Below are 24,019 nucleotides of genomic sequence, written 5' to 3'. Positions count from 1 at the left end.
GGCCTTGAGGAGGCGGGGTTCAAGGGCGGGCGGGGCGCGGGGAGGGGCGAGTCGGGGTCTGATGGACGTGTCGGGGCTGAACTGAGCCCTGAAAGCAGAGGGGCGGGTGGTGGGCGGGGCCAGGGGCGGGGCCTGCTCTGAGAATCAACTCTGAGCGCGGCTGCGGCGGAAGCAGACCAGGAGTGGAGTCCAGCAGAGCTGCAACGTTGTGGCTGAACGGTGAGTGATGCCGTCGCGCCGTCAGTCCTGGACTGGTTCCCTCCACCACCACCCCCTGCCCCCAAGCCCAGCGCCTGCCCTGGGGACCTGCAACGGCCTGCAGCTACCCCGAGGAGGAGACAGGATGCAGGCACGATCCGGCGGCGGATCCTTTGTTTTGCCACGACAGCGAGGGCGGGAACGAGCGCTGAAGCCCGCAGATGCAGAGACACGGGGCTTGAGGGGGGGGGACTGGAGGCCGGGCCGAGGGACGGTGATCCGGCTGCAGGAGCCGAGCCCCGGGGGACCGAGAATGAGCCGAGGATAGAGGCTGGATCGGGGGGTGGCGGGAGACCGGCCAGACAGCGGGAGGCTGGGGAGCGGAGACCTGGCGGCAGACGCCGAGCCCGGGGGACAGGTGGCCTGGCCGAGAATGGGGGGGGGGGAGGGTCGGGAGACCCGGTCGGAACGCTGAAGCCTGGTAGCAGAAGGCTTGACCCTGGTGGCTGAGCTGGGGGAGGAGAGGCGCGGGAAGGCCAGGCGGGAGCGCCGAGGCTGAGTGGTAGAGGTGGGACTCGGGAGAGGGAGGCAGAGGAAATCGCAGGCTGAAATTTGAATAGGAAAGGTGGTGAGGAAGAGTGAGGAAGATGAGCGCGGTGGGTAGATGGCCTGAGGGCAGGAGCCTGGCTGGCGCTGTTTCCGAGGCTTTGGCCCTCGGGGCTTATCCTCCCGTTTCAGGCGAGGATTTGGCCTCTGCTGCCTTTGTCTAGATTTTTTTTTTTCAGGTTGAAATGGTGTGACTCTGCTTTTCAAAGAGGTGATTTCAAGTGTATGCGTGGTCAGTCGCTCAATCGTGTCCAACTCTTTGCGACCCCATGGACTGTATAGCCCGCCAGGCTCCTCGATCTAGGGGATTCTCCAGGCAAGAATACTGGAGTGGGTTGCCATTTCCTCCTCCAAGGGATCTTCCCTACCCAGGGATGGAAGCTGCCTCTTCTGCATTGGCAGGCGGATTCTTTACCACTTAGCCACCTGGGAAGTCCCAGTTTCAAGTATTAAACTCCTGTTCATTTTCAGACCTGAAGGCTTACATGAATCCTTCTAGCTCGTGCTGATGACTATTTTTCCTGGCCCAAATCCCTTAGGCTGTGATACTCCCACATCTCCTACATCGCAGGCTCTTTAAACGTCTGAATCACTTAAGGAAGCCTATGTGAAATCCCCTCAGCCCAAGTTGAATAAGAGTTCCTTAGTCACTCTTGTTTCCAGTGGGTCTGCTGTCAAACCTTACTTCCCAAGGCAGCAGCCTCCTTCCCAGTTCTCAGGATGTGGCTCCCATGCCAAAAACTAGGAACCAACCTTCTCAGCTAACTCTCCCAGCTCCTCCAGTTAGCGGCCAAGCCTCTTAGACCTCCTGAGATCCAGTGGATTTAGCCTTTTCTCTCCATCTCAGATTCAAGCCACCCTAGATGGACAGGGAGGCCTGGCGTGCTGTGATTCATGGGGTAGCAAAGAATCGGACAGGGCTGAGCGACTGAACTGAATTGACTGAAGCGCTCAGCTGGCTATAGGAGCCTCCTCACTGGCCTCCATTATGTCCCTGTCCTCTGCCCTTCTCCAGTCGCTGAGGAATCTTACAGAATAAAAATCCAGAAAGCTGTTCCTTTGCCCGAAGAATAAATCCAGCCCCTTAACAGTTAACAAAGTCAAGCACAGGTTGGCTCCTTGGTCCACTCTGCTGCCTTATCTGTCACAGCCATGCTGATCTCAACAGCAACTATCCTCTTCCTCTAACAGTCTTGCATTCCCTCTCTCTTCCCATCACTACACCTTTCCTTGAGAAACTCCTGTTGATGCTTATGTTCTGATTCAACATTTCAAGGTTGCTGCTGCTGCTGCTAAGTCGCCTCAGTCGTGCCCGACTCTGTGCGACCCCATAGATGACAGCCCACCAGGCTCCCCCATCTCTGGGATTCTCCAGGCAAGAATACTGGAGTGGGTTGCCATTTCCTTCTCCAATGCATAAAAGTGAAAAGTGAAAGGGAAGTTGCTCAGTCATGTCCGACTCTTAGCGACCCCATGGACTGCAGCCCACCAGGCTCCTCCATCCACTGGATTTTCCAGGCAAGAGTACTGGGGTGGGGTGCCATTGGTTAAGTCTTATCTATTTTGTATTCCTTTTGCATCCGCCTGGTCCTGAGAGGAAAAAGAGTCATATCCTTTGCAAGTGCTTTTTACATTCTTCTCTATTAGCTCCTAAGCAAATTCCACACGGAACTCTGGCCTGTCATCTTGTTCCTTGTCTTTCTTCATATCCAGGGCCTGGTACAAATGAATGCCAATACTACAATATTATGCTTTTTTTTTTTTAATAATTATGCCCTATCTAGAAAAAAATAAATGTATTTTAAGGTTACTTAGCAAATTATAATTAAATGATGCATACTAGAAAGGAATGGTAGAGGTGAAATACAGGATTTGCTCTGACAGTGTGTATATGCAGGATGGTGCTGAGCAAGCTGCATAGACCTGCCTGTGTCAAAATGCACTCTGCCACTTTGAATATATTAGAGTTACGAGATCTCTGAGAATGAAATGTAAAAGCTTAAACCATCCCTACCCCAACCTGCAGTTTGAGATTTGGTTTTGCTTTGCTCTTTTGCAATGAAGGCTTTTGAAGGTTAAAATGTGTTTTAATGAATGAAGGAATGAACAGTAAGTTGGAGTGTAGCAATAAAACCTGTTCCCAGTAAGAAAGAAGAGAAACATTATATCTAGCTATGTCAGATTTGCTTTCACAATCCTGAAAAAAGAGGCCTAGCCTCCTTGCATTTTAAGAGACTGCAATCTGATAGAGGCAATTATAATTGATTTTAAGAGACTGACGTCTGATAGAGGCAGTTACAATGCTTCCTCACTGTTTTGCTTTCACACCTAATTTAACACAACCTCCTACTGCTTCAGCCCCTTGTGATGCTGAAAACCAGTCTTTCTGTGAATGGCATTAGGTCTGTTCTGGTGCCTAGTATGAGTTCTTTAGGCTCTGCCTCAAAGATGGAAGCACTGGTGTTTGGATCTACGAGATGTAGAGTGCTTAGACTGTTAGCTACTGTTGTGCACGCTTGTAACAAATCCAAATAAAATGGAGGGGGATAGGGACTTGGCTGTCATAGAACCTGAGGCCACTTCCCAAAGGCAACACTTTCCTAGTTCATCCATAAATCAGGCAGCAGTTAATATACATACTTAGGAGGGTTATTATGGGGATAAAATGAGATAATGTCTGTGACAATGCTCTGTAAATCTCTATGTAATGTTATTAATTCTCCACCTATTTTGTTCTTCAAATTGTTTTTAGAGTATCTGCATTAGAGTAGAGTAAGACAAAGTTCCCCTGGTGGCTCAGTGGTAAAGCATCCACGTCCCAGTGCAGGAGATACAGGTTAGTTCCCTGGAGGAGGAAATGGCAGCCCACTGCAGTATTCTTGCCTGGACAATCCCATGGACAGAGGAGCCTGACTGGCTACAATCCGCAAAGTCGCAGAGAGTCAGACACAGCTGAGCACACGACAAAGTTCTCTTTTTTTGTACTGTACATCGGCACCTGTCTCGTTGAGCCACTTTTGAATATAGTGAGCTTCGGGGCAGGTCACACACAGGGATAGATCTTATTCTCCATTACTTCAAACACTCAGGGTTTATGACACCCCCACACAGTTGGTGTTCAGTCAGTTGTTCCGGCACAAATGAATAAACACTACTGACCCTGGCTTTTCGCAGTTTCAGACTTTCTTTGGCAGGTGGTTGTAAAACTGAATTGTTTCTACAAAGGATTGATTTTCAATGGGAGGAAGGAGGTCTTAGAAGTTATCTGTAATTTTTATAAAAGGCATCCCAGAGCCTTCATTCAAGGTTTATTTCATAATACTTAGGTCGGCAAGGACTTCCCGTTTCTTCTTCTGCCCCGTCAGGGATACCATCTTAGGATGGCATCAGGTGAGGGGACGCAGGCTCTTGGCACTCAGTAAGCATTGTGTCCGTTCTGGCTTGTGGCTTCGAGTAGTGGGGAGCCCTCCTGTCCATCTCCCTGGTGGTGTGGGCCTTGCCAGAGAAAAGGAAAGAATGGTTTTGTTCGCGTGGCGCAACGGAACTAAGTTTCTTCTGTATTTAATTTTACTTGCCATGTGTGAAATTCCTCCTTGATTGCAAAATAAATATTAACAATCTGACTTCACCAGGCCAAATGACAGTATCCAGTTTGGTGATTCTTCCCAAAGAAATGCAGGGACGAGTTAGGAAATTATTTCAGTAAAAGCTCTAGGACGTCACAGCGGAAATCTCCACTTATCCAAACTATTGTGAAAAAAAGAAAATCTTGTTTCTCTTTCACTTACCAAATCTAGAAACATGACTGCTTTTGAGATTTTTGTCCTCTCTCAATTCAGTTCAGTCGCTCAGTCATGGTCCAGCTCTTTGCAACCCCATGGACTGCAGCATGCAAGGCCTCCCTGTCCATCACCAACTCCCAGAGTTTACTCAAACTCATGTCCATTGAGTCGGTGATGCCATCCAACCATCTCATCCTCTGTCATCCCCTTCTCCTCCTGCCTTCAGTCTTTCCCAGCATCACGGTCTTTTCAAATGAGTCAGTTCTTCGCATCAGGTGGCCAAAGCATTGGAGTTTCAGCTTCAGCATCAGTCCTTCATCATTTGTCCTCTCTAATTGGTAATAAATGTAATCCTGATGTTTTTCAAGTTCCTTGGCCAAAGTACCGGCCACCTATCTTGCCTCTAGGATCTGTAACCATTTGTGGAACCATTGTACATGAAGGGACATGCGCATATGTGGATTTTGGTATGGGGGCAGCAAGGGTGGAGTGGGGAATGAAGGGGAGGTGGGTATCCTGGAATGAATCCTCCACATATACTGAAGAAGGACTAAATAATCTCCCCAGAAATCATAGTCAAAAGTCTTCACCTTTCCTTTAGAGACAAGCAGAGATATAGAAAAAAACTGCTCGATGCTTAACAGGAAAGTTACTCCTATTTTGTAACTTTACTTTTAGAAGTAAATTACCCAGTGGCCCCCCAAACACCATAACCATCATTCCTGTTTTCTTCATGAATTAGAGAAAGTGTACTTTATACTATTTCATTGTCCCTGCAGTCAGTTTCTATCATGTTATTTATGCTTTGTGTCTCAGTATTTCTAGGTCATGGATTTGTTTCCTTCCTTGAAATTAGTAATAGCATTACTCCTAGGTAGTAGTAACATGGACAAGTGAGGGAAGCTGACAGATCCTAGTTAGGACAGAGTCCTAAGTTACTTATCTGCTGTAAGCCTCAGTCGGCTGAACTATGAAAAATGGAAATCACTATGCCTCAAAGCATTGTTGGAAGGACCTTTAGCTTTTGAATCATCTGGCTCTTATAGCTTCATTGGCAAGTGTTTAATGGATCTAGGAATTCAGAGGCTTGATTATAAGAGCCAGGTTCCAGGCTCCCACCTAATAGCAACTGGTCTACCTTAGAACTCCCCTAGGACCCAAAATGTGTTCAGAAATTTATCACGAGCACCCTGAACTGATGGGAAGAATTATATACTCAGTACAGTAAGAAGCAGTTAGTGTTAAGTCCATTGGTATGCTGCAATGTATTTTTAAGCCCCTATTGTGTATTTTTCCTATTTATGTTTGGTCAAATGACAGTGTTCTAAGAATTGAAACTCCTTGTCATCATACAGGCCATTTTTCCCCCTTGGGGGATAATTTTTTTTATCCTTCTGAGATGAGATCACCACACCTAGAATAACTTATATTCAGCCAGGCATTCGTTAATGGAGATGAGGTCATACTGAGTTTAACCCTTTTGGTTCTGCAGAAACCAAAGCGCTGCTCCCAAGAGTGTGGATTAGATGCTTTCATGTGGGAAAAACAGATGGTGACAGGCAGAAAGCAAATGTCTGATGCAGTGAGGATTTTACTTACCATTATATAAATTTTCAATGTCTGAATAATAAAGGGAACAAAATAATACATTATAATATTTGTTCCTGAGAAGTCCTTATCAAATAGGAAAATCCTATTCTAAGAGAATTCAGGTGGTTTTTTTTTTTTTCCTTTCAGCCATAAAATACCTTATTGAAACAAAATTGTCTCTGATGTCTAATTTTGGAAATTATCAATTACAGTTACTTATATTAAGGATAATCTAGCTGAAACTTTTTTAAGAATGATTTGGTTAAAGAAAGTTGATTAAATGTATGAAAAGGAAGTTATTACTTGAAAGTCACCTTATATTTAGATGAAATCGTAACCATGGTGTAAACTAAGAAGCCAAACACAGTTGACCCTTGAACAACAGAGAGGACTCTCCCCACAGTTGAAAATCTGAGTGTATAATTTATAGCAGGCACTTCGTATCCACAGTTCCATGTCCGTGGATTTCAGCCAACCTTGGATGGTGTAATGCTGTAGATTTGCTATTTAAAAAAATCCGCGTGTAAGTGGACCTGTCCCATTCAAACCCCAGTTGTTCAAGAGACAGCTGTATTTTAAAACTCTGGAAAGCTGGCTGCTATGTAAATCTAAACCTCCTATTATCAGTCACAAGGATAGAATCACTTTATTCCCAGAGCTTTATTGATGGCAAGAAATAAAAAATTGTTAGAAGTTAGTGTTTCAGTCCAATAATCACTCTTTGCAGAAGTATTTGATAAAAAGACCTTAAGGCCTTGATCACTGATGGAACATAGCAGCATTTAGGGGTTCCTGAATATATACAGTATACCCCACACTTGGCAAACTTACTCAAAGGGCCAGTTTGAGGCAAAACCCTGGAGCCAGAAAGACACTGGCAGGAGCTCTGGGTTCCCCTTCAGAAATTATCTTTATTAAGTCTTATTTTCCATTCCACTGTGTTTTCACTCCAGATTTTCCACAAGCTGGCTGGAAAGTCTTGAAATATAGATAATACTGTTTTCTCATGGATTACAATATAATATCAATAAACCACTTGTTATGTATCTGCCTACGTTTCCACAATTACTAGCTACCCTGTACTGTTCTCTCAATTAATCAGATTAACCAAAGCTTTATTTTTCAACTATGGGTAGATAATTATTTTGACATGCACGGAGGCAAGTTGGCCTCTGTATTTCTGGTTCGAGGAAGTTTGAGATTTCTCTGTACCTAATAATACATGTTTATTGTACGTATGGAAGAAAAAGAGAAAGACAGACTGGGGTGTGATCCACAGCAGTCAAGGAAGTGTTTTTGCTTTCAGAAGAGTGCATGTTTTTGCATGTTCAGCTGCTCAGTCATGTTCAGCTCTTTGTGATCCTTTTGGACTGTAACCTCTCAGGTTTCTCTGTCCATGGGATTTTCATACGTAACATACCCTTATTATTGCTTTCGAAACAGGGCTGAGAGCTGAAATTGGCTAGCACAGTACTGGTTGATACAGTCCACCACTGTTGAAAGATATATTTTATAAAATAATCTGTGTTACTATTTCCTAACTTTTAAAAAGATGTTACAGAAAAAAAATACAAAAACATTGAAGAGTAATTAAGTTGCCAGAAATCCCATCACCCAGAGATGGTTACTGTTAATAAACAGGTTAAAAGGTAAAGATGCTGTATAACCAGTGTATTGGCTACATCGAGGCTTCACTGTTTCTCTGTCCAAATTTTCAATATTTTGATGAGTAGTGCATATGCCTCCCCTTCTCTCCTCTCCCTAATCTCTAGATTAGGGTTACTAGAGGAAGTATGGCCAGCGAGAGGTTTTGCTTTAAACTGTGTTGAGCTGGAAATGTTTGCTTCCTTAGGCTGCATTCTTAGCAGTATAAGTCTCCTAGAGCACACTTTAAGGCTTCTGTTGAGACATGGCGAGACATGTTATCAACATGTTCTCAGGAGGTAATACCAACTTGTGTCCCTTCCACTCATGGCTGGGCACGCCTGTCTCATACACCTGTGCTAGATGTATGCATGGTTAGTTTTTGTATTACGTGGTAAAATGCACTTATTTATTGGGGATTTTTGTCTCTGTTTTCTAACGAGAGAGCAAGTGGATGTGATCATACGAGGAGTGCCTCATCCTCCTTGCATCCAGGTTACCAGCCTTCATTCTTCGTGCCACACAGTTTGTCCTCCTTGCACGACAATGGATGAGTCTTTCAGTTCAGTTCAGTTCAGTCGCTCAGTCGTGTCTGACTCTTTGCGACCCCATGAATTGCAGCACGGCAGGCCTCCCTGTCGAGCCTTTACTTGTTCCTTGTTTAGTTGCCACGTCGTGTCCAACTCTTTGTGACCCCATGGACTGCAGCACACCAGGCATCCCTGTCCTTCACTATCTCCCAGAGTTTGCCCAAACTCATGGCCATTAAGTTGGTGATGCCATCCAACCATCTCATCCTCTGTCGTCCCCTTCTCCTCCTGCCTTCAGTCTCTCCCAGCATCAGGGTCTTTTCCAATGAGTCAGCTTTTTGCATCAGGTGGCCACAAGGATTAGAACTTCAGCCTGAGCATCAGTCCTTTCAAAGACTATTTAGGACTGATTTCCTTTAGGATGGACTGGTTGGATCACCTGCAGTCTAAGGGACTCTCGAGAGTCTTCTCCAACACCACAGTTCAAAAGCATCAATTCTTTGGTGCTCAGCTTTCTTTATAGTCCAACTCTCACATCCGTACATGACTACTGGAAATAGCTTTGACTAGACGGACCTTTGTCAGCAAAGTGATGTCTCTGCTTTTTAATATGCTGTCCAGGATTGTCATAGGTGTTCTTGTTCTTACCTGAGGCCAATACCTCTCTCTCCATATGTGAACTAGATTCACAGACTCTCTCATTCATTCAAGAACTTTGTTCTTTTTCTCCTATTGCCTTATTAATTTCTCACTTTCTATGGATGATTCTCATCAGCATAAAAGCATGCCTAAGATGGCTCGTCTTTAAAACCAAGCCAAACAAGAAGTGTCCTCTAGTCCTGCTCTCACTTCAGCTATCATCCCCTCTCCTTGCCCCTTCACAGTAAAACTATGTTGACTTACTCATGTTGTGTTTATTCATTTTCTCTTTTCCCATTGTCTCCTCAACCCACTGCTGCTGCTGCTGCTAAGTCGCTTCAGTCGTGTCCGACTCTGTGCGACCCCATAGACGGCAGCCCACCAGGCTCCCCCGTCCCTGGGATTCTCCAGGCAAGCACACTGGAGTGCCCACTGCAGCAACATTAATCCTTTTAAAGTATAATTTTCAAAAGGTATAAAATTGGATGCTGTGTAAATATAGAATACATGTCAAATATCTTATTCAATTAACTGATAATAGAACTAGTAGGATAAGACCAGTTCAAAGGAGACTTTAAACAACAAACATAGATATAAATGGTTGGAAACAATGAAATGAATTTGTTAGTAGAAGGGAAACTGGTTAATATCCTGTAGAACAATAAAGTGTTATTTGAGAGGGTCATCTTTTCTGCAAGTTGCAAATTAGTTATATCATTTCAAGACAAAATTTATTTTCACTGCTGTCAGTAAGAGTTATTTGCATGGCTTCCCTTTCCTGTGACTTAACTTCCTACAAGTTGTAAAATAGCCTAGTCAGGGAGTCAGTCAAAAGAGGACGCCCTGTACAAATGAACTTATCTACAGAACAGAGATGGAGTTACAGATGTAGAAAATGAAACTTAAACAGTTACCAGGGGGTAAAGGGCGGGGGCGAGAGGGATAAATTAGGAGATAGGGATTGACATACACACACTGGGTGTGTGCTTAGTCTCTCAGCCGCTTCCGACTCTTTGCAACCCTTTGGAATGTAGCCCACCAGGCTCCTCTGTCCATAGGAATTTTCAGGCAAGAATACTGGACTGGGTTGCCATTTCCTCCTGCAGGAGATATTCCTGACCCAGGGATCAAACCCACGTCTCTTGTGTCTGCTGCATTGCAGGTGGATTCTTTACCCACTGAGCCATTGGGGAGACCCTATATACACACTACTATATATAAAATATGTACATATTTGAAGTCGCTCAGTCGTGTCCGACTCTTTGTGACCCCATGGACACCAGGCTCCTCTGTCCATGGGATTTTCTAGGCAAGAGTACTGGAATGGGTTGCCATGTCCTTCTCCAGAGAATCTTCCTGACCCAGGGATCGAACACAGGTCTCCCGCATTGTAGACAGACGCTTTACCGTCTGAGCCGCCAGGGAAGTCATATATAAAATAGATAACTAATAAGGCCCTACAATATAGCACAGGGAACTCTACTTAATATTCTGTAATAACCTATATGGGAAAAGAATCTAAAAAAGAGTGGATATATGTATAATTGATTCTCTTTGCTGTAGCACAACACTGTAAACCACTTATACTCAAATAAAAAAAAAAGTTTAATCTTTAAAAAAAAAAAACCTATAAAATCAGATAATCCCTGAGCTTTCTCTGACGATTATGCCCAGCATCACCCTGCTGCTGGGAAAGATTGAGGGCAGGAGGAAAAGGGTACAACAGAGGATGAGATGGTTGGATGGCATCACTGACTTAATGGACGTGGGTTTGGGTGCATTCCGGGAGTTGGTGATGGACAGGGAGGCCTGGCGTACTGCGGTTCATGGGGTCGCAAAGAGTTGGACACAACTGAGCGACTGAACTGAACTGAACCCGAAGATAATATCCAGTAATTTCTTTTGCCTATTTCCAAGTCTTGGACAATTTTTCCTGACAATCTCTACTGTCCCCATAACTTTCTTGCCTAAGCTAATGGTCTTCTGTTCCCATCTGAACTGAACTTTTAGCGAGATTTGTAATGATCAAATGCTCATTGGAAGACTTCTGCACACTTTGGTACACCCCAGTTACCTGATGTCCTCTCATTTCTTATACCTCTCTTGAGTCTCTTGCTGGCTGTACTTCCTCTAGTAACCCTTTCATTGTCAGAGTGCCCCAGTATGTCTCCAGCCTTGATCTCTCTCTGAGTTCCAGACTCTTAATTACCTATATCCACTGTTCAACTCTAGTCCTAGACTCCCTCCCTAGGAGGGAGTCCTGTGGATGGGGTGTGTATTCTTTTAAGATTTCTGATTCTAGCATAAGAGTAAGGTTAAAAGTTCTGTTTAGGTTGGAGTTTTGAGATAGGCAGGGCTTCTAGAGGCTGGAGAAAGGTTGTTGTCCGTGTTTTTCTATATTCTTTATTTAAGGAGGCAGATTAATGGTCATAGGAAGTACCTTTTGCTTTTGGAAAACCAGAGAAGATCTGGCAGAACTCCAGACAAATAGTGCGGGACTGGCTTCTCCCAAGGCAGCCAGGGGAAGAGGGAAGAAGAAGACCACCATCATTAGCTCTGTGGCTGCGGACAAAGTCATTTCATCACTAAGGGCTGGATTTCCTGGCTTTTGGGGTTGTTGGGAAGATAAAAGATAAGATGCCTAGCACAGCACCTGCTGTGTAATAAACGGTCAATAAGTGGTAGCTGCTTTGACTAGAAGGACTCATTCACTGTGCAAGGTAAACAGAATTACCTGATGGGAGAATGGAAGCAAGAACTGTAGTTTTTACTTCCAGGTTTCGTCAAGCCAGTCGACCACCTTAAATGAGAAAGTAGGGTTTTCGTGTCTAGTTTAAGAGTAAAAGTTTTGTGGAGGTTTGGAACTTCTGGCACCAAATCTCTTGGGAATCTAAGCATCATAAAATTGTGTTATGTGAGGCAGAATCTCTTGGGAATCTAAGCATCATAAAACTGTGTTATGTGAGGCATACCATTGCTATGGGAAGTTTTCAGGTTTTGTCTTAACTGTGTTGAACTGGAAGACAGTTTTTAACCAATGACGGGATCTGTTGCAGTAGAAATGAGCTGCGATCTGTATCTTGATCTAGGGGAGCAGCCAAATGTAAAACTGTATCAGGCCGCACACTTCTTATCTGTGCTCTGCATGCATTTCGTAACTCAATTAAAAAGGAAAGAGAGAAAAGGGCTACATTGTGTGCACCTTTATAAAAGACTGTTGTTCTCAGGTTTGACTCAAACAAGCCTTGCATGACAGGGATGAAGCTGGGGGGTGGGGGGGGGTGACGGTACTACTGATGTGAAAATGTCCGTATAGCGCGTTTATTTAGATAAATAATCATTGGCATAATTAATATAATGCTGTGATCTTAGAATGACTGCTTTTGATTAACATCTATTTTCTTTATATTCTAGTAAATAAAAAGTATCCATGGAGAACACTGAAAATTCAGTGGATTCAAAATCCATTAAAACTTCAGAGACGTGAGTATTTAAAAGGAATCTCATACCAGCAAGGAGGGTGGGTGTGTATAGTATGATACAGCAAACTCGGAGGAAGCAGAAAGAATTGGGGCTTTCAAACCAGAGAGGCCCAGATGACTTCTTACCTCACGTGACAGCTGTGTGACTGTACACATGTTAAATTGTCCTCTCTGAGTCGCCTTAAAATAAAACTTAGATAGAATACTGGGAGGTTGAGGGGTGCCTGACCTGTGGTTGGAGACCCCTCTCTGGTAGCGGGATGACCCAGGAGAGGCAGATGCACCTTCTTGAATCTCTGCAGGATAAGAGGTTTGTGTTTTGGGGTGTTTTTTTTTGGTCTCCTGTTTATGAGTTTTAAGGCTAAGGTAAAATGCAAGTTCTCAGTCTGGGGAAGAATTGCCTGGTTATAGATTATCTTTCCCCCTTTTTTGTTTCCTTCCCAGTCTTCCTTTTTGGAATATTCTGTTTATTAATACTTCAATAGATGGAGAAAGGAAAAAGATAAAACTCAAAACACTCTTAATTTAATCCGTGTCTGTTATTATCCCTTTGGGATCTCTTGCGGTACATTTAATTCTAAACGTTTCTTCTTGAGGTATAGTATTATTGTTCTGGACCACCTAGGGAATTATATTAATTTTAGTACTAAACAGTACTGTTACAGCAGAGCTATTACTAGATTACTAATAAAGATTTTTGCAGTATTTGTTTAGCAAAAGAATTTGCCTAAAAATTAAACTATTGAAATGCAATGTCATCTTAGAGGTGAGATTGGCGTTCCTCTTTTGTCTTTTTAAAAACCCTTTTAAAGTGATTTACACATTTTGCTGCCTTTTCCTATGATACAGAATATAATTTACTACTTTAGTCTTTTTCCAACAATTTTTTTAAAAATTGCATATAATGTGAAATACTCCTAGGCTGAGTGTATGGGGTACGTGAACAATAGGTATCAGTGTTTCGTTGTTGTTTCCTGATTCCTGGTCAGGTCAGGGGTCAGGCTTGTAGACTGTTCTGATCAAGTTTTATTGAAAAATAGCCACCCCCGTTTATTTACATACTGTCCAGGGCCACTTCCACCAGCTGGATGAAGTGGCTAAGTATAAAATGTATTTAATGAAATTTTAATAAAATGTAAAGGAAAACAATATAAAGCATGAACCCTATAGTTCGACAGATGCTTTCAGTCTTGTGTCTTACACGGTCTGCGTAACTGTTAGCCTCATCGTAATCACTTCCTTAACTGTGAAGTGGGTTTTTGTGAAATTTTAGGGAGGAGAAGCCTGTTGCATACAACCTGGCACATTACATTCAACACATGTTAACTGTTCTTACGTGTTAGAGAAGTCTCTGCTCATGCGAAGAGCAGCATGTGGTCACTTCTCTCTTTGTTAACTGTTGTCTGATTTACAAACAGAACGATCTTACACGGAAGCAAATCAGTGGACTCCGGAATATCCTTGGAAGAGAGTTACAAAATGGATTATCCTGAAATGGGTTTATGTATAATAATTAATAATAAGAACTTCCACGAAAATACTGGTATGTGTCGTGATAGTTTTTAAACCTTTACAAGTATTTGTACCATTTATATTCAGTATAGTATAAAAAAACAGAATTCATGTTATTAGTTAATAAACTAATGACATAGAATAGCCATGAAGTAAAAACAGAGCCAGGATCCTACGAATCCTTCAACAGGAACTCTTAAACCTTCTTTGTATGATCAAAATCTCCCTCTTCTATCTGAACGTTGACCTCTTCTGCCCTGACTTCTCTCTTTTTTTTTTTTCTTTTTTAATTTTTCTTTTTGGCTGTGCTGTGTCTTCATTGGTGCATCAGGGCTTTCTCTAGTTGCAGCTAGCGGGGGCTACTCTAGTTGCAGAGCACGAGCCGTAGAGCGTGTGGCCTTCAGTAGTTACGGCCCACGGGGCTTAGCTGCCCCGTGACATGTGGGATCTTTTCCAACCAGGGACTGAACCCATGTTCCCTGCACAAGCAGGCAGATCCTTAGCCACTAGACCACTGGGGGTGGGGGGTGAAGAAAATGGCAGCCCACTCCAGGATTCTTGCCTAGAGAATTCCCTGAACAGAGGAGCCTGGAGGGCTGCCGTCCATAGGATCGCACAGAGTCGGACACGACTGAAGCAACTTAGCATGCAAGCATGCATTGGAGAAGGAAATGGCAACCCACTCCAGGATTCTTGCCTGGAGAATCCCAGGGATGGAAGAGCCTGGTGGCCTGTTGTCTGTGGGGTCTCACAGAGTCGGACACAACTGAAGCAACTTAGCAGCAGCAGTCCACCGGGGAAGTCCCAGGCCTGACTTCTGTGTAACCCTTGCTTCTTTATCTTCCTGCTCCCTCTTTCATGTTAATGGAAAGATCTCACCAAATAGTAAGGAGAAATATTTTTCCTTTCCAGGAACTGCGTGAGGCACCTCACAGAAATCTTATTTAATTCTTCTAGCAACCGTGAAAGTAACCGCCATTCGTTACTGAAAGGTGAAGAGTCCTTGCACAGAGTCCCACAGACAATTTAGTAGCTGGGCCTCTCGGCCTTGGTGTGCCCGACCCCCAGCCCGAGCTGGGAATCCACCCCTGTATCACTTCACCTCCTGGGTCTTTGTTTGTTCTGTTGACTTTGTCTTCCCCTGAAAAGAAGACAGACTCCCCACCTTAAAGAGAACTTATCTTTTTTATTCCTGCTGCCCCTTAAGCTTTGATCTGATTTTTGTCTCCTTCCCTAAGTCTTGACAACGCATGTTCTAAACTTGGCCTCTTCTTTCCATCACCTCGACCGCTCTATAGAAATTGCTCTTAGGGTCACAATAGCCTGATCCCCAGATCCACGTCTCAGTCCCTGTACATGTCTGGCTTGAATCTAATAGCATATTTCAGAGGTTTTTTTCTCTTTAAGAGTATATGAAAAATAAAATCCCTCATGATCCTGCTGCTGCTGCTGCTAAGTTGCTTCAGTAGTGTCCGACTCTGTGCAATTGCATAGACGGCAGCCCACTAGGCTCCCCTGTCCCTGGGATTCTCCAGGCAAGAACACTGGAGTGGGTTGCCTTTTCCTTCTCCAACCCATGAAAGTGAAGTCGCTCAGTCGTGTCTGACTCTTAGCAACCCCATGGACCGCAGCCAATCAGGCTCTTCCGTCCATGGGATATTCCAGGCAAGAGTACTGGAGTGGGGTGCCATTGCCTTCTCCGCTCATTATCCTAAAAAAGCTAATTAACATCCTACTGTATTGCTTGTAATTTTTCCTCAACAGTTTCAAAGTTACATTTTATCCATAACATGTAAGCAATATTGTATCCTGCTTATTCCATTTAATGTAACGTAAGAGTTTTTTGTGTTGTTGTATAATTTCCATATCTGCTATTGTAATGATTATATAATGTCCCATTCCCGAAATAGAGTGTTCACTTGACTTGCATAATTTACCATATGAATCAACACTGACTGTTCCTTCATTTTTTTCACTTTTAAACTGGTACTGTGATTAACTCTGAATTGGCATATTAATCATATTAGAATTTTAATTAAAGAAATTAGAATCTCCTGATTCACTTTAGGAGGCTATCTATCATAATGCTGGTGAAAAGGGGAAAAAGCAAAATTACACTGGAAAGATTAGCAGGATTGGGTGTTAGATTCATTATAAGGAATGAGGAAAGGGTACTTGAAAATGAGTGTCTAAAACTGGCCCGTTTATATTGCTTTTGGCTCTAAGTTGAGAGACCACCTTCAACCTTAGGTATTCTGACTCGCGTTGCTAATTATAATGCCCTCTTCCCATAGAATTTTACGTTGTTGAACTTATTGGGGTTTTGTGTTTTTCTTCCAGTTTTATTGAGATATAATTGGCACACAGCACCGCATAAATTTAAGGTGTGCGGCATGACTGGACTTCCATGCATCATGAAATGATGACCTTAATAAGCTTAGTGAACAGCCATCATCTCATATGGATATGAAATTAAAGAAATAGAAAAAAGTCTTTTTCCTTGTGATAAGAACTTTTAGGATTTACTCTCAACAATTTTCATGTATAACGTACAGCATTGTTAGTTATGTTTATCATGTGTACATTACAGCCCAAGTTTCCCAGGCAGCTCAGTGGTAGTTAATCCACCTGCCGATGCAAGAGACATGGGTTTGATCCCTGCGTCAGAAAGATGCCCTGGAGAAGGAAATGGCAGTCCACTCCAGTGTTCTTGCCTGGAGAATCCCATGCACAGGGCAGCCTGGCGGGCGACAGCCCACGGGGTCACAGCGCAACCAAGCAACAGCAGCTTGGGTACTCACTTGCCTTTAAAGGGGGTGGGCACGTTGCTCAGCTCTCTCCCCAAGATGCTTTGGCCCATAATCTGACTTTGCCTTTACAGTGAGCTCCTTTTCTGCTTTGAAATGGGAAGGTTGGGTTCTCAAAACCATCTCTGACAGCCTGGTGTCTTCTGTTCAACTATTAAGTAGCTCACAAACCAGGGCCAGAATTTAATTGCTTTGTCACACAAGTGCCCAGTGTTCCCTTTTCCAATGTCAAAACCTTGATGAGCTTACTTCTAATTTTGTAAAAATAATATATGACGATAAGTTTCAGAAATTACAGATTAGCAAAAGAAACAAATTTAAATCATTCGTAATCACACCACTCAGAGACAATCAACAATAATTTGGAGCTGGAAACATCTAGTTGTTTGGTTTTTTTTTTTCATATGTGTTGCTGTTGCTGCTGCTAAGTCACTTCAGTAGTGTCCGACTCTTTGCAGCCCCATAGACAGCAGCCCACCAGGCTCTGCTGTCAATGGGACTCTCCAGGCAAGAACACTGGAGTGGGTTGCCATTTCCTTCTCCAATGCATGAAAGTGAAAAGTGAAAGTGAAGTCGCTCAGTCGTGTCAGACTCTTAGCAACCCCATGGGCTGCAGCCTACCAGGCTCCTCCACCCATGGGATTTTCCAGGCAAGAGTACTGGAGTGGGGTGCCATTGCCTCCTCCATATATGTTAAGTTTATCTGAGTGCCTTCCCCCTGCTATGCCTAATACTTTAGATTTTTAAATCTGAGGGCATTGTTCAGTCAGTCCATACATGCGTGTGGAAGGTGCTCTAAGGGATGAGGAAAGTCCAGGACTACGGGGTACAGGCCACATAGCAGCTGCAGAGCCTTGTTCGAGTTCTGCTGGACTCTTCTTGCTGTGGGTCCCACATCTCTGCAGATGAAGCCGGTCATGATCATGGTTTCATGGTTGTCAGAAGGCTTAGACGCTTTTGAACAGTGTTAATGTGGCCTAGTGGTTTATGGGGGGTTTTTTTGTTTCCCCCAAAAAGATACGATGAAACTACTGATGTATCTTAGAATTGTTGAAAACTTAGAATCAAAGAAATAGTTGCTCTGAGTGTGTGAGGTGTGTGTTGATATATACGTCTGTGTATGGTGATGTGTGTGTGTTTGTGTATGTTTATGTGTGTGTGTATAATTTTTTCTTAAAAGTAGGATCCTTTTATTTTCTACTCTTTTTTTTTTCTTTTAATAATAGTGACCATTTTCCTATGGCAAAATTTTGTCTACAAAATTTCAGTGGCAACATAATATCCCATATTATAAATGAATTGTAATTTATTTAACCAAACCTCTCTTTTTAGGCATTTAAGTCATTTGTTTATCACTATCTAAGCAGCTGTGAAAAACATCTTTGTGACTGTAACAGAGAACACAGATAACAGATTATATCATGAAATGTCTTGTATGCGAAGAAATGAAAGCGACTTAGTGTCACCACTGTCAGAATATTGAATTTCCTTAGCATTTGAAAGGAAGAGTTTCTTGTGGATTGTGTGGATCCCTGAATAGTTCATTTCAAAGCAGTTTATCTTTTTTTTTCATGCAATTAAAAGTAGCTTTCTGTTCAAGGCATGGCCTGTCGGTCCGGTACAGACGTGGATGCAGCAAACCTCAGGGAAACCTTCACGAGCTTGAAATACGAAGTCAGGATTAAAAACGATCTTACACGTAAAGAAATGTTGGAATTAATGAGCGACGGTAAGAAATAATGAAAAGAATGACCTTCATTTCCAATGTATGTACAATCTAGCTATAACCTACATGAAAGTAAAGCATGAGAATTGTGAAACTAAAGAGTACACAGCCCTACTCTGTACATTTTATGTAAGTAAAACGAGTTATTCATACCGACTCCCTAGAGTAGTCTGAGGTGTGTTGCTCTGCCCCAAGCTGGGCTTACACGATCTCTTAGTTCAGTTCTCAGATTTCTTCATCTTACTCCCATACAGTACATATGAAATTGTTGAATAAAATTGCATTGGTTTTTTTTGCCTATAAATGTTTTTCCAGTTTCTAAGGAAGACCATAGCAAAAGGAGCAGTTTTATTTGCGTGCTTCTAAGCCATGGTGAAGAAGGAATCATTTTTGGAACCAATGGACCCGTCGATCTGAAAAAATTAGCAAGTTTCTTCAGAGGGGACTGTTGCAGAAGTCTGACTGGAAAACCCAAACTTTTCATTATTCAGGTAATAGATAACTGAGCGATTTGGTTATTGAGGCTTCTTTAGGGATTAATTTACTCCATTGTGGATTATCCAAAGGATTTTTAATTTTTTTTTTCCTTGAAGCTACTAAACTATTGCTACTTTTTTATTTATTTAAACCACTGCTTAGGAGACATAGCATAAACTTTAATTTTTAGACTTCTAGCAAAATGATTCTGAATAATTAACATCAGTTTTTATAGAGCCTTTGCATTTCTTAGGAATAAGTTACACATTTATGCATGTACACACTTTTTTTTCCAATAAATGTTTCTTTTCTTTTTTTTTTCTAATTTTTAAATAGGTGTTTATTTTCTAACCTCTAGGCCTGCCGAGGCACAGAACTGGACTGTGGTATTGAGACAGACAGTGGTTCTGAGGACGACATGGCCTGTCAGAAAATACCAGTTGAGGCAGACTTCTTGTATGCATATTCTACAGCACCTGGTAAGAAACTTACAGATACTGAAATAGGTAGATTTTAAACACTGAAGAGTGTGTTCCAAAGGCTATAGGGATTTTGATATCCATAAAAAGCCACTGTGTCTTGTTTTAGGGTACCCTAACCACGGAGAAGTCTCAAAAAGTTGTCTTTAGCCCAGTTTGGCTAGAAAATGTGCCCGTGTGAGAAAGCACATTTGCACAGTGTCATTCATGAACTTGACACCACCTGGAATCCATATTATAATACATGGCAAGTCAGAGCTTCGCCCACTTCCTAAAATAGGAGAGAGGTGTGTTTTCCAGGAATTCTTTGGGAGCTAGGAAACTGAAAGGATAAACATGAATAGCATATCAGTGGGTAGAAGTGGAACAAGAGAAAATAAGGTTAAAAATGATTTATGGCTAGGTTATCAACCTGAGCTTTGTCTCTGGTTGTATTACACGTTATGTGTGTGAGCGCTTGTCATCATATAAATTTATATATATTGATCATGTACTTGTTTACTCATACAACTAACTCAGGGTGTGTTTGGAAATACAGGGCAAGTGTATTTTTAAACAGTATAACATTTTTAAATATAGTTGCTATGATTTATTTTAACCTCCAGGCATCTTTCCAGTTCAGATTAAAAGCAGTGGATCCAGGGAATTCCCGGGAATCCAGTGGTTAAGACTTGGTGCTTTCACTACTGTGGGCCCGGGTTCCATTCCCAGGTCCAGGAATTAGGTCCCCCAAGCCACTCACCGTGGCCAAAAACACAGCAATGAATCCACTAGTTTATCTGGGAAAATAACGATAAATACACTATTTCCCCTTTTTGGACTTTTGAATATGCTATAATGTGTTTATTATACTCCATTCTTTCCCTGTAGACAAATTTAAGACCCTCAAATGTATGTGCGTACATAAGCAGGTTGTTGGATAAGCCAATCATCTCACTGCAACACCATGCTACTTATAATGATCCTTTTTTATTTCTTTGCTTTTGCATTTTCTGCCTATAAACCTGTTCTTCCCTATTGGAAGGGAAGCCCAGGAAGTAGAATTCTCACTCAGTGGTGCAGTTAGCCTGCAATTGTTTTCCTTGTCAGAAGCAGAGGTATATAGACAACATCTACTTGGTTTTTGTTTTGTTTTCCCCTGGAACCAAAGTTATGGTATATTTTTCTTTTTATGGCTAATAATACCAATGCATGTTTATGTTGTTTTTTACCTTCATGAATATGTCACAATTGATTAAATCAGCTGACATCAACTATCTGTGATATTTTGGTTATATTTTGCCCTATAGGTTACTTTTCCTGGCGAAACTCAAAGTACGGATCCTGGTTCATCCAGGCTCTTTGTGAGATGCTGAAAAAGTACGCTCACAAGCTCGAGCTCATGCACATTCTTACTCGAGTTAACCGAAAGGTAGCGACAGAATATGAGTCCTTTTCCACCGATTCTGCTTTTCATGCAAAGAAACAGATTCCTTGTATCATGTCTATGCTCACAAAAGAACTGTATTTCTAATCACTGAAGACACAGATGATTTTTGTTTTTAACTTGTATGCCAAGTGACCAAACGGTGTAAATGATACTATATTTTCCTCTCACCTCTAAATCTAACCTAATGACCCAGGTGATAACTTTGAAACATGCCGCCTTCCTAGCAATAGAACTACTGTGCAGCTACCTCAAACACAGTTGGGTAGTTGAGACTGAGTTTAATGAATATGGATCATTATGAGAAGAAAATGACTGTAAATTAGCAGTTCTCTTAATTACCGAGGTTTAGTGCTGATGCTATGCTACACATATTCAAGCAATGATGGAAAAAGTTAAACACTGCAGTAGTGTATTTCAGTCATGTGGGTATGCCACTGTATCAGGGAACATGCCATGGTTTTTGTCAAACAATAGCAGTGACGATATGGAATGAGGTATCCTAGAACTCCATGGTCCGTACGTGTGGTCTAAGACGTGAAGACCTTGATCTTAAGACAATGGTATTTTTACATCACCTGTTTGAGCTCATGGTTTTGTGATGTTTGTGCTGAGCATATCTTTGCTGTTTAAAAGAAATCATGTTTTAGCATTGAAAAAGAACTAAATGTTTTACTTGGGAAGGTGTGAGAAAACTAAGTTGACCCTGAGGGTAAATGCAGCAATCATAAAGGGCCTCAGATTGAGGACTGTAAGGTGCTGAAATGCAACTCTTCCACCAGCTGCTGGGCCTCATGTGCCTGCAGAATATCTAAAGGGCTCTTCTGTCAAAACCTCAGACTTCGATCACACTGATAAGAGCGTGAGTTGAAGAAATTCTGTAGGGACATACTAAAACACAACTTCAATAAACAGTGAGGTAGGAGGAAGAAACAGTCAGTCCATCAGCTGGGCACTCCATAATTAGAAGATGGTTCGAGCCTGACCATGGACACTGCGCAGTCTCTGTGTGGTGGGGTCAGAGCCATAGATTACTGCTTCAAGAAAAAGAATACGGGCTAGATTCTTCACAGCTATGGGTGTGTGTGGAAGATGCTCCCAAGGCAAGAAGCTCCAAGAAAGTGAATCAAATTAAACTTCTGAAATGGAAATTTTCCAAAGAGGGTAAGAGTCATCATAAAAATCCTAGCCCTCTAATTTTTGTTTTATTTCAAATGATGGCTTTTAATTGGATGTTAAAGTGAATTCTTATCCGCCTTTCTGCAGATAGTCCATTTTATAAAATAGACTTGACATCACTATCACTGAGTATCAGTCCACTTCTTACTTGACGCTGGAGGGGAGGAGGTCTGCAGTTTTCAGCTTCTCAGGAATTGCGTAAATTAATGCATAAGTACCTGAATATGGTTTACAAAAGGCTCTGAGTGTTTGGGGAAAACACTAAGGTTTCTCTTTCCCCTTCATGGCTAACAAGGTCTCAGTCACCTTTGCTACGCATGGGCATGGATGTGCCCAAGTGTACACCTCACCACGGAACTTTGTCCAGGAGCTACGGTTCTCCCGAAGAACAAGTCCTGCACTCACTCCAGAACATCCCTTTCTGCCATTCCTGAATGTCAGCCCGTAAAAGCAATTTCCATTAGCATTTCCTCATTTTCCAGTATAAGCAGTGAATGTGGCCTAATGGTCTGGACCCTCATCCATCCTTTGCAGAAAATGGGGAAAAAAATCATAGTACCCTCGGCAGTAAAATTTTTGAGCATGTTAACTTTTATTCTGTTAATGTTTACAATCAAGGGAGAATGATACAGTTATGATCGTATACTTTTCTCTGAAATGCAAGAAGCAGGGCACCCAGGACTTGAGCAGGCATCCAGTCTTCCCTCCTTTGGTGCCCAGGGAAACTGAAGGCCAGAGATGGGACGCAGACCGGGGAGGCTCTGAGCCTGCTTGCTCAGGAGGTGCTGAACCTTCTGCATCGCTGTAACCCACTGGTTCCCATGAGCGTTCTTGTGCTAAACAACGGTGCTCACATTTATAAATGAACGCTCTTTGTTTTGATTGTGTCTGTAACTTTTTCTGAGTGAATGAAGCATGCTGTGGGATCAGAAGGTATGTTCCTATGTGACAATTTTGTAAAAAGTTTGTTATTATGCATTTCTATTTCCAAATACAAATTTTAATTTAAAATGACCAATAAGTTCAAGTTTCTGTTATTGTTTCTGATGTGCTGCTAATTGAAGTTAAAATATTTTTAACCAAGAGCTTGATTTGGGAGGACCAACAATGATGTGACGGGACCGTTTAATCAAACACTTTGAGATGGTGTTAAATTACCAAATAGGGTAAAGGAGCCTTCTTGTTCCCTCTAGGGCCCTCTCAGAAGGCCCTGTTTCTAAAATTACATGATGCCAGGAAGGATACTAAGTTCTCACAAACCACAGCCCCTAAATATGACCATATTTTTGTTTGTTTCCTTGCTTTGAGGAATGGGGAGTAGCAGAGTATAAAGGCTATCACTGAAATGAATCATTTTCTACCCATAAATTGTTAACAGGGCTAATGGTGGAGGGGAGGTATGGAATAAACCATTAATGTTCCCCGATGGTCAGCTCTGGGAGAGGTGTTGAGGGGAAGAATTTCCCTCTTAACAAAGGAATATAAGTGCAAACATGAGTGGTTTGCATTTTTTCTAATATTTCTGTAGTAAACATATATTACTTTTAAGTCAGAAAACTGAAATTCTCCTAATTGGGAATAAGGGATTCCTATTTCCAAGGAGTGGAGAGCAGCAGGAATAACTCCTTTAAGGCTGTTGCAGGAACTTCCCTGGTGGTGCAGTGGCTAAGACCGTGCTAGAGGTGCAGAAGGCTGAGGTTCAGTCCCTGGTTGGGGAACTAGGTCCTGTGTGCTGCAAATTACTTTTTAAAGAAAGACTCTGTTAAAGCTGTAGTTTTGTAGTACATTGACAGTTGAGCCCGTTCTTTGTGGTTGTTTAGTCACTAAGTCATGTCCAACTGTTTTGCAACCCCAATGGGCTATGGCCCTCCAGGTTCCTCTGTCCATTGGATTTCCTAGGCAAGAATACTGGAGTGCATTGCCATTTCCTTCTCTGGGGAAT

General features: G+C 42.4%; 1 protein-coding gene across 2 annotated transcripts; it reads left to right on the top strand.

Moving 5' to 3' along the window:
- The first annotated feature begins 115 nt into the window (after positions 1 to 115).
- Positions 116 to 23,098, top strand: CASP3 (caspase 3). 2 transcript variants are annotated; one of them, XM_069573204.1, is made up of 7 exons: positions 116 to 219; positions 12,404 to 12,472; positions 13,890 to 14,014; positions 18,391 to 18,519; positions 18,832 to 19,007; positions 19,352 to 19,472; positions 20,762 to 23,098. In XM_069573204.1, exons 2-7 carry the CDS (start codon positions 12,420 to 12,422, stop codon positions 20,983 to 20,985), a joined length of 828 nt encoding a protein of 275 aa, XP_069429305.1. In that variant the 5' UTR covers positions 116 to 219; positions 12,404 to 12,419; the 3' UTR covers positions 20,986 to 23,098. The 2 variants fall into 2 exon arrangements, with proteins under 2 accessions (XP_069429305.1, XP_069429306.1); XM_069573205.1 differs by lacking the exon at positions 116 to 219 and adding an exon at positions 9,323 to 9,462.
- The last annotated feature ends 921 nt before the right edge of the window (positions 23,099 to 24,019 follow it).

Source organism: Ovis canadensis, chromosome 26 (assembly GCF_042477335.2).
Source record: "Ovis canadensis isolate MfBH-ARS-UI-01 breed Bighorn chromosome 26, ARS-UI_OviCan_v2, whole genome shotgun sequence".
NCBI lineage: Eukaryota > Metazoa > Chordata > Mammalia > Artiodactyla > Bovidae > Ovis > Ovis canadensis.
The sequence above is the reverse complement of the archived record's forward strand: the minus strand, read 5'-3'. Positions and strand labels throughout refer to the sequence as shown.

Coding starts and splice junctions, on each gene's coding strand:
- CASP3 (XM_069573204.1), top strand. CDS start 12,420: ATGGAGAACACTGAAAATTCAGTGGATTCAAAATCCATTAAAACTTCA. Junction 12,473..13,889: donor TCCATTAAAACTTCAGAGAC/GTGAGTATTTAA, acceptor ATTTACAAACAG/AACGATCTTACACGGAAGCA. Junction 14,015..18,390: donor GAACTTCCACGAAAATACTG/GTATGTGTCGTG, acceptor TTTCTGTTCAAG/GCATGGCCTGTCGGTCCGGT.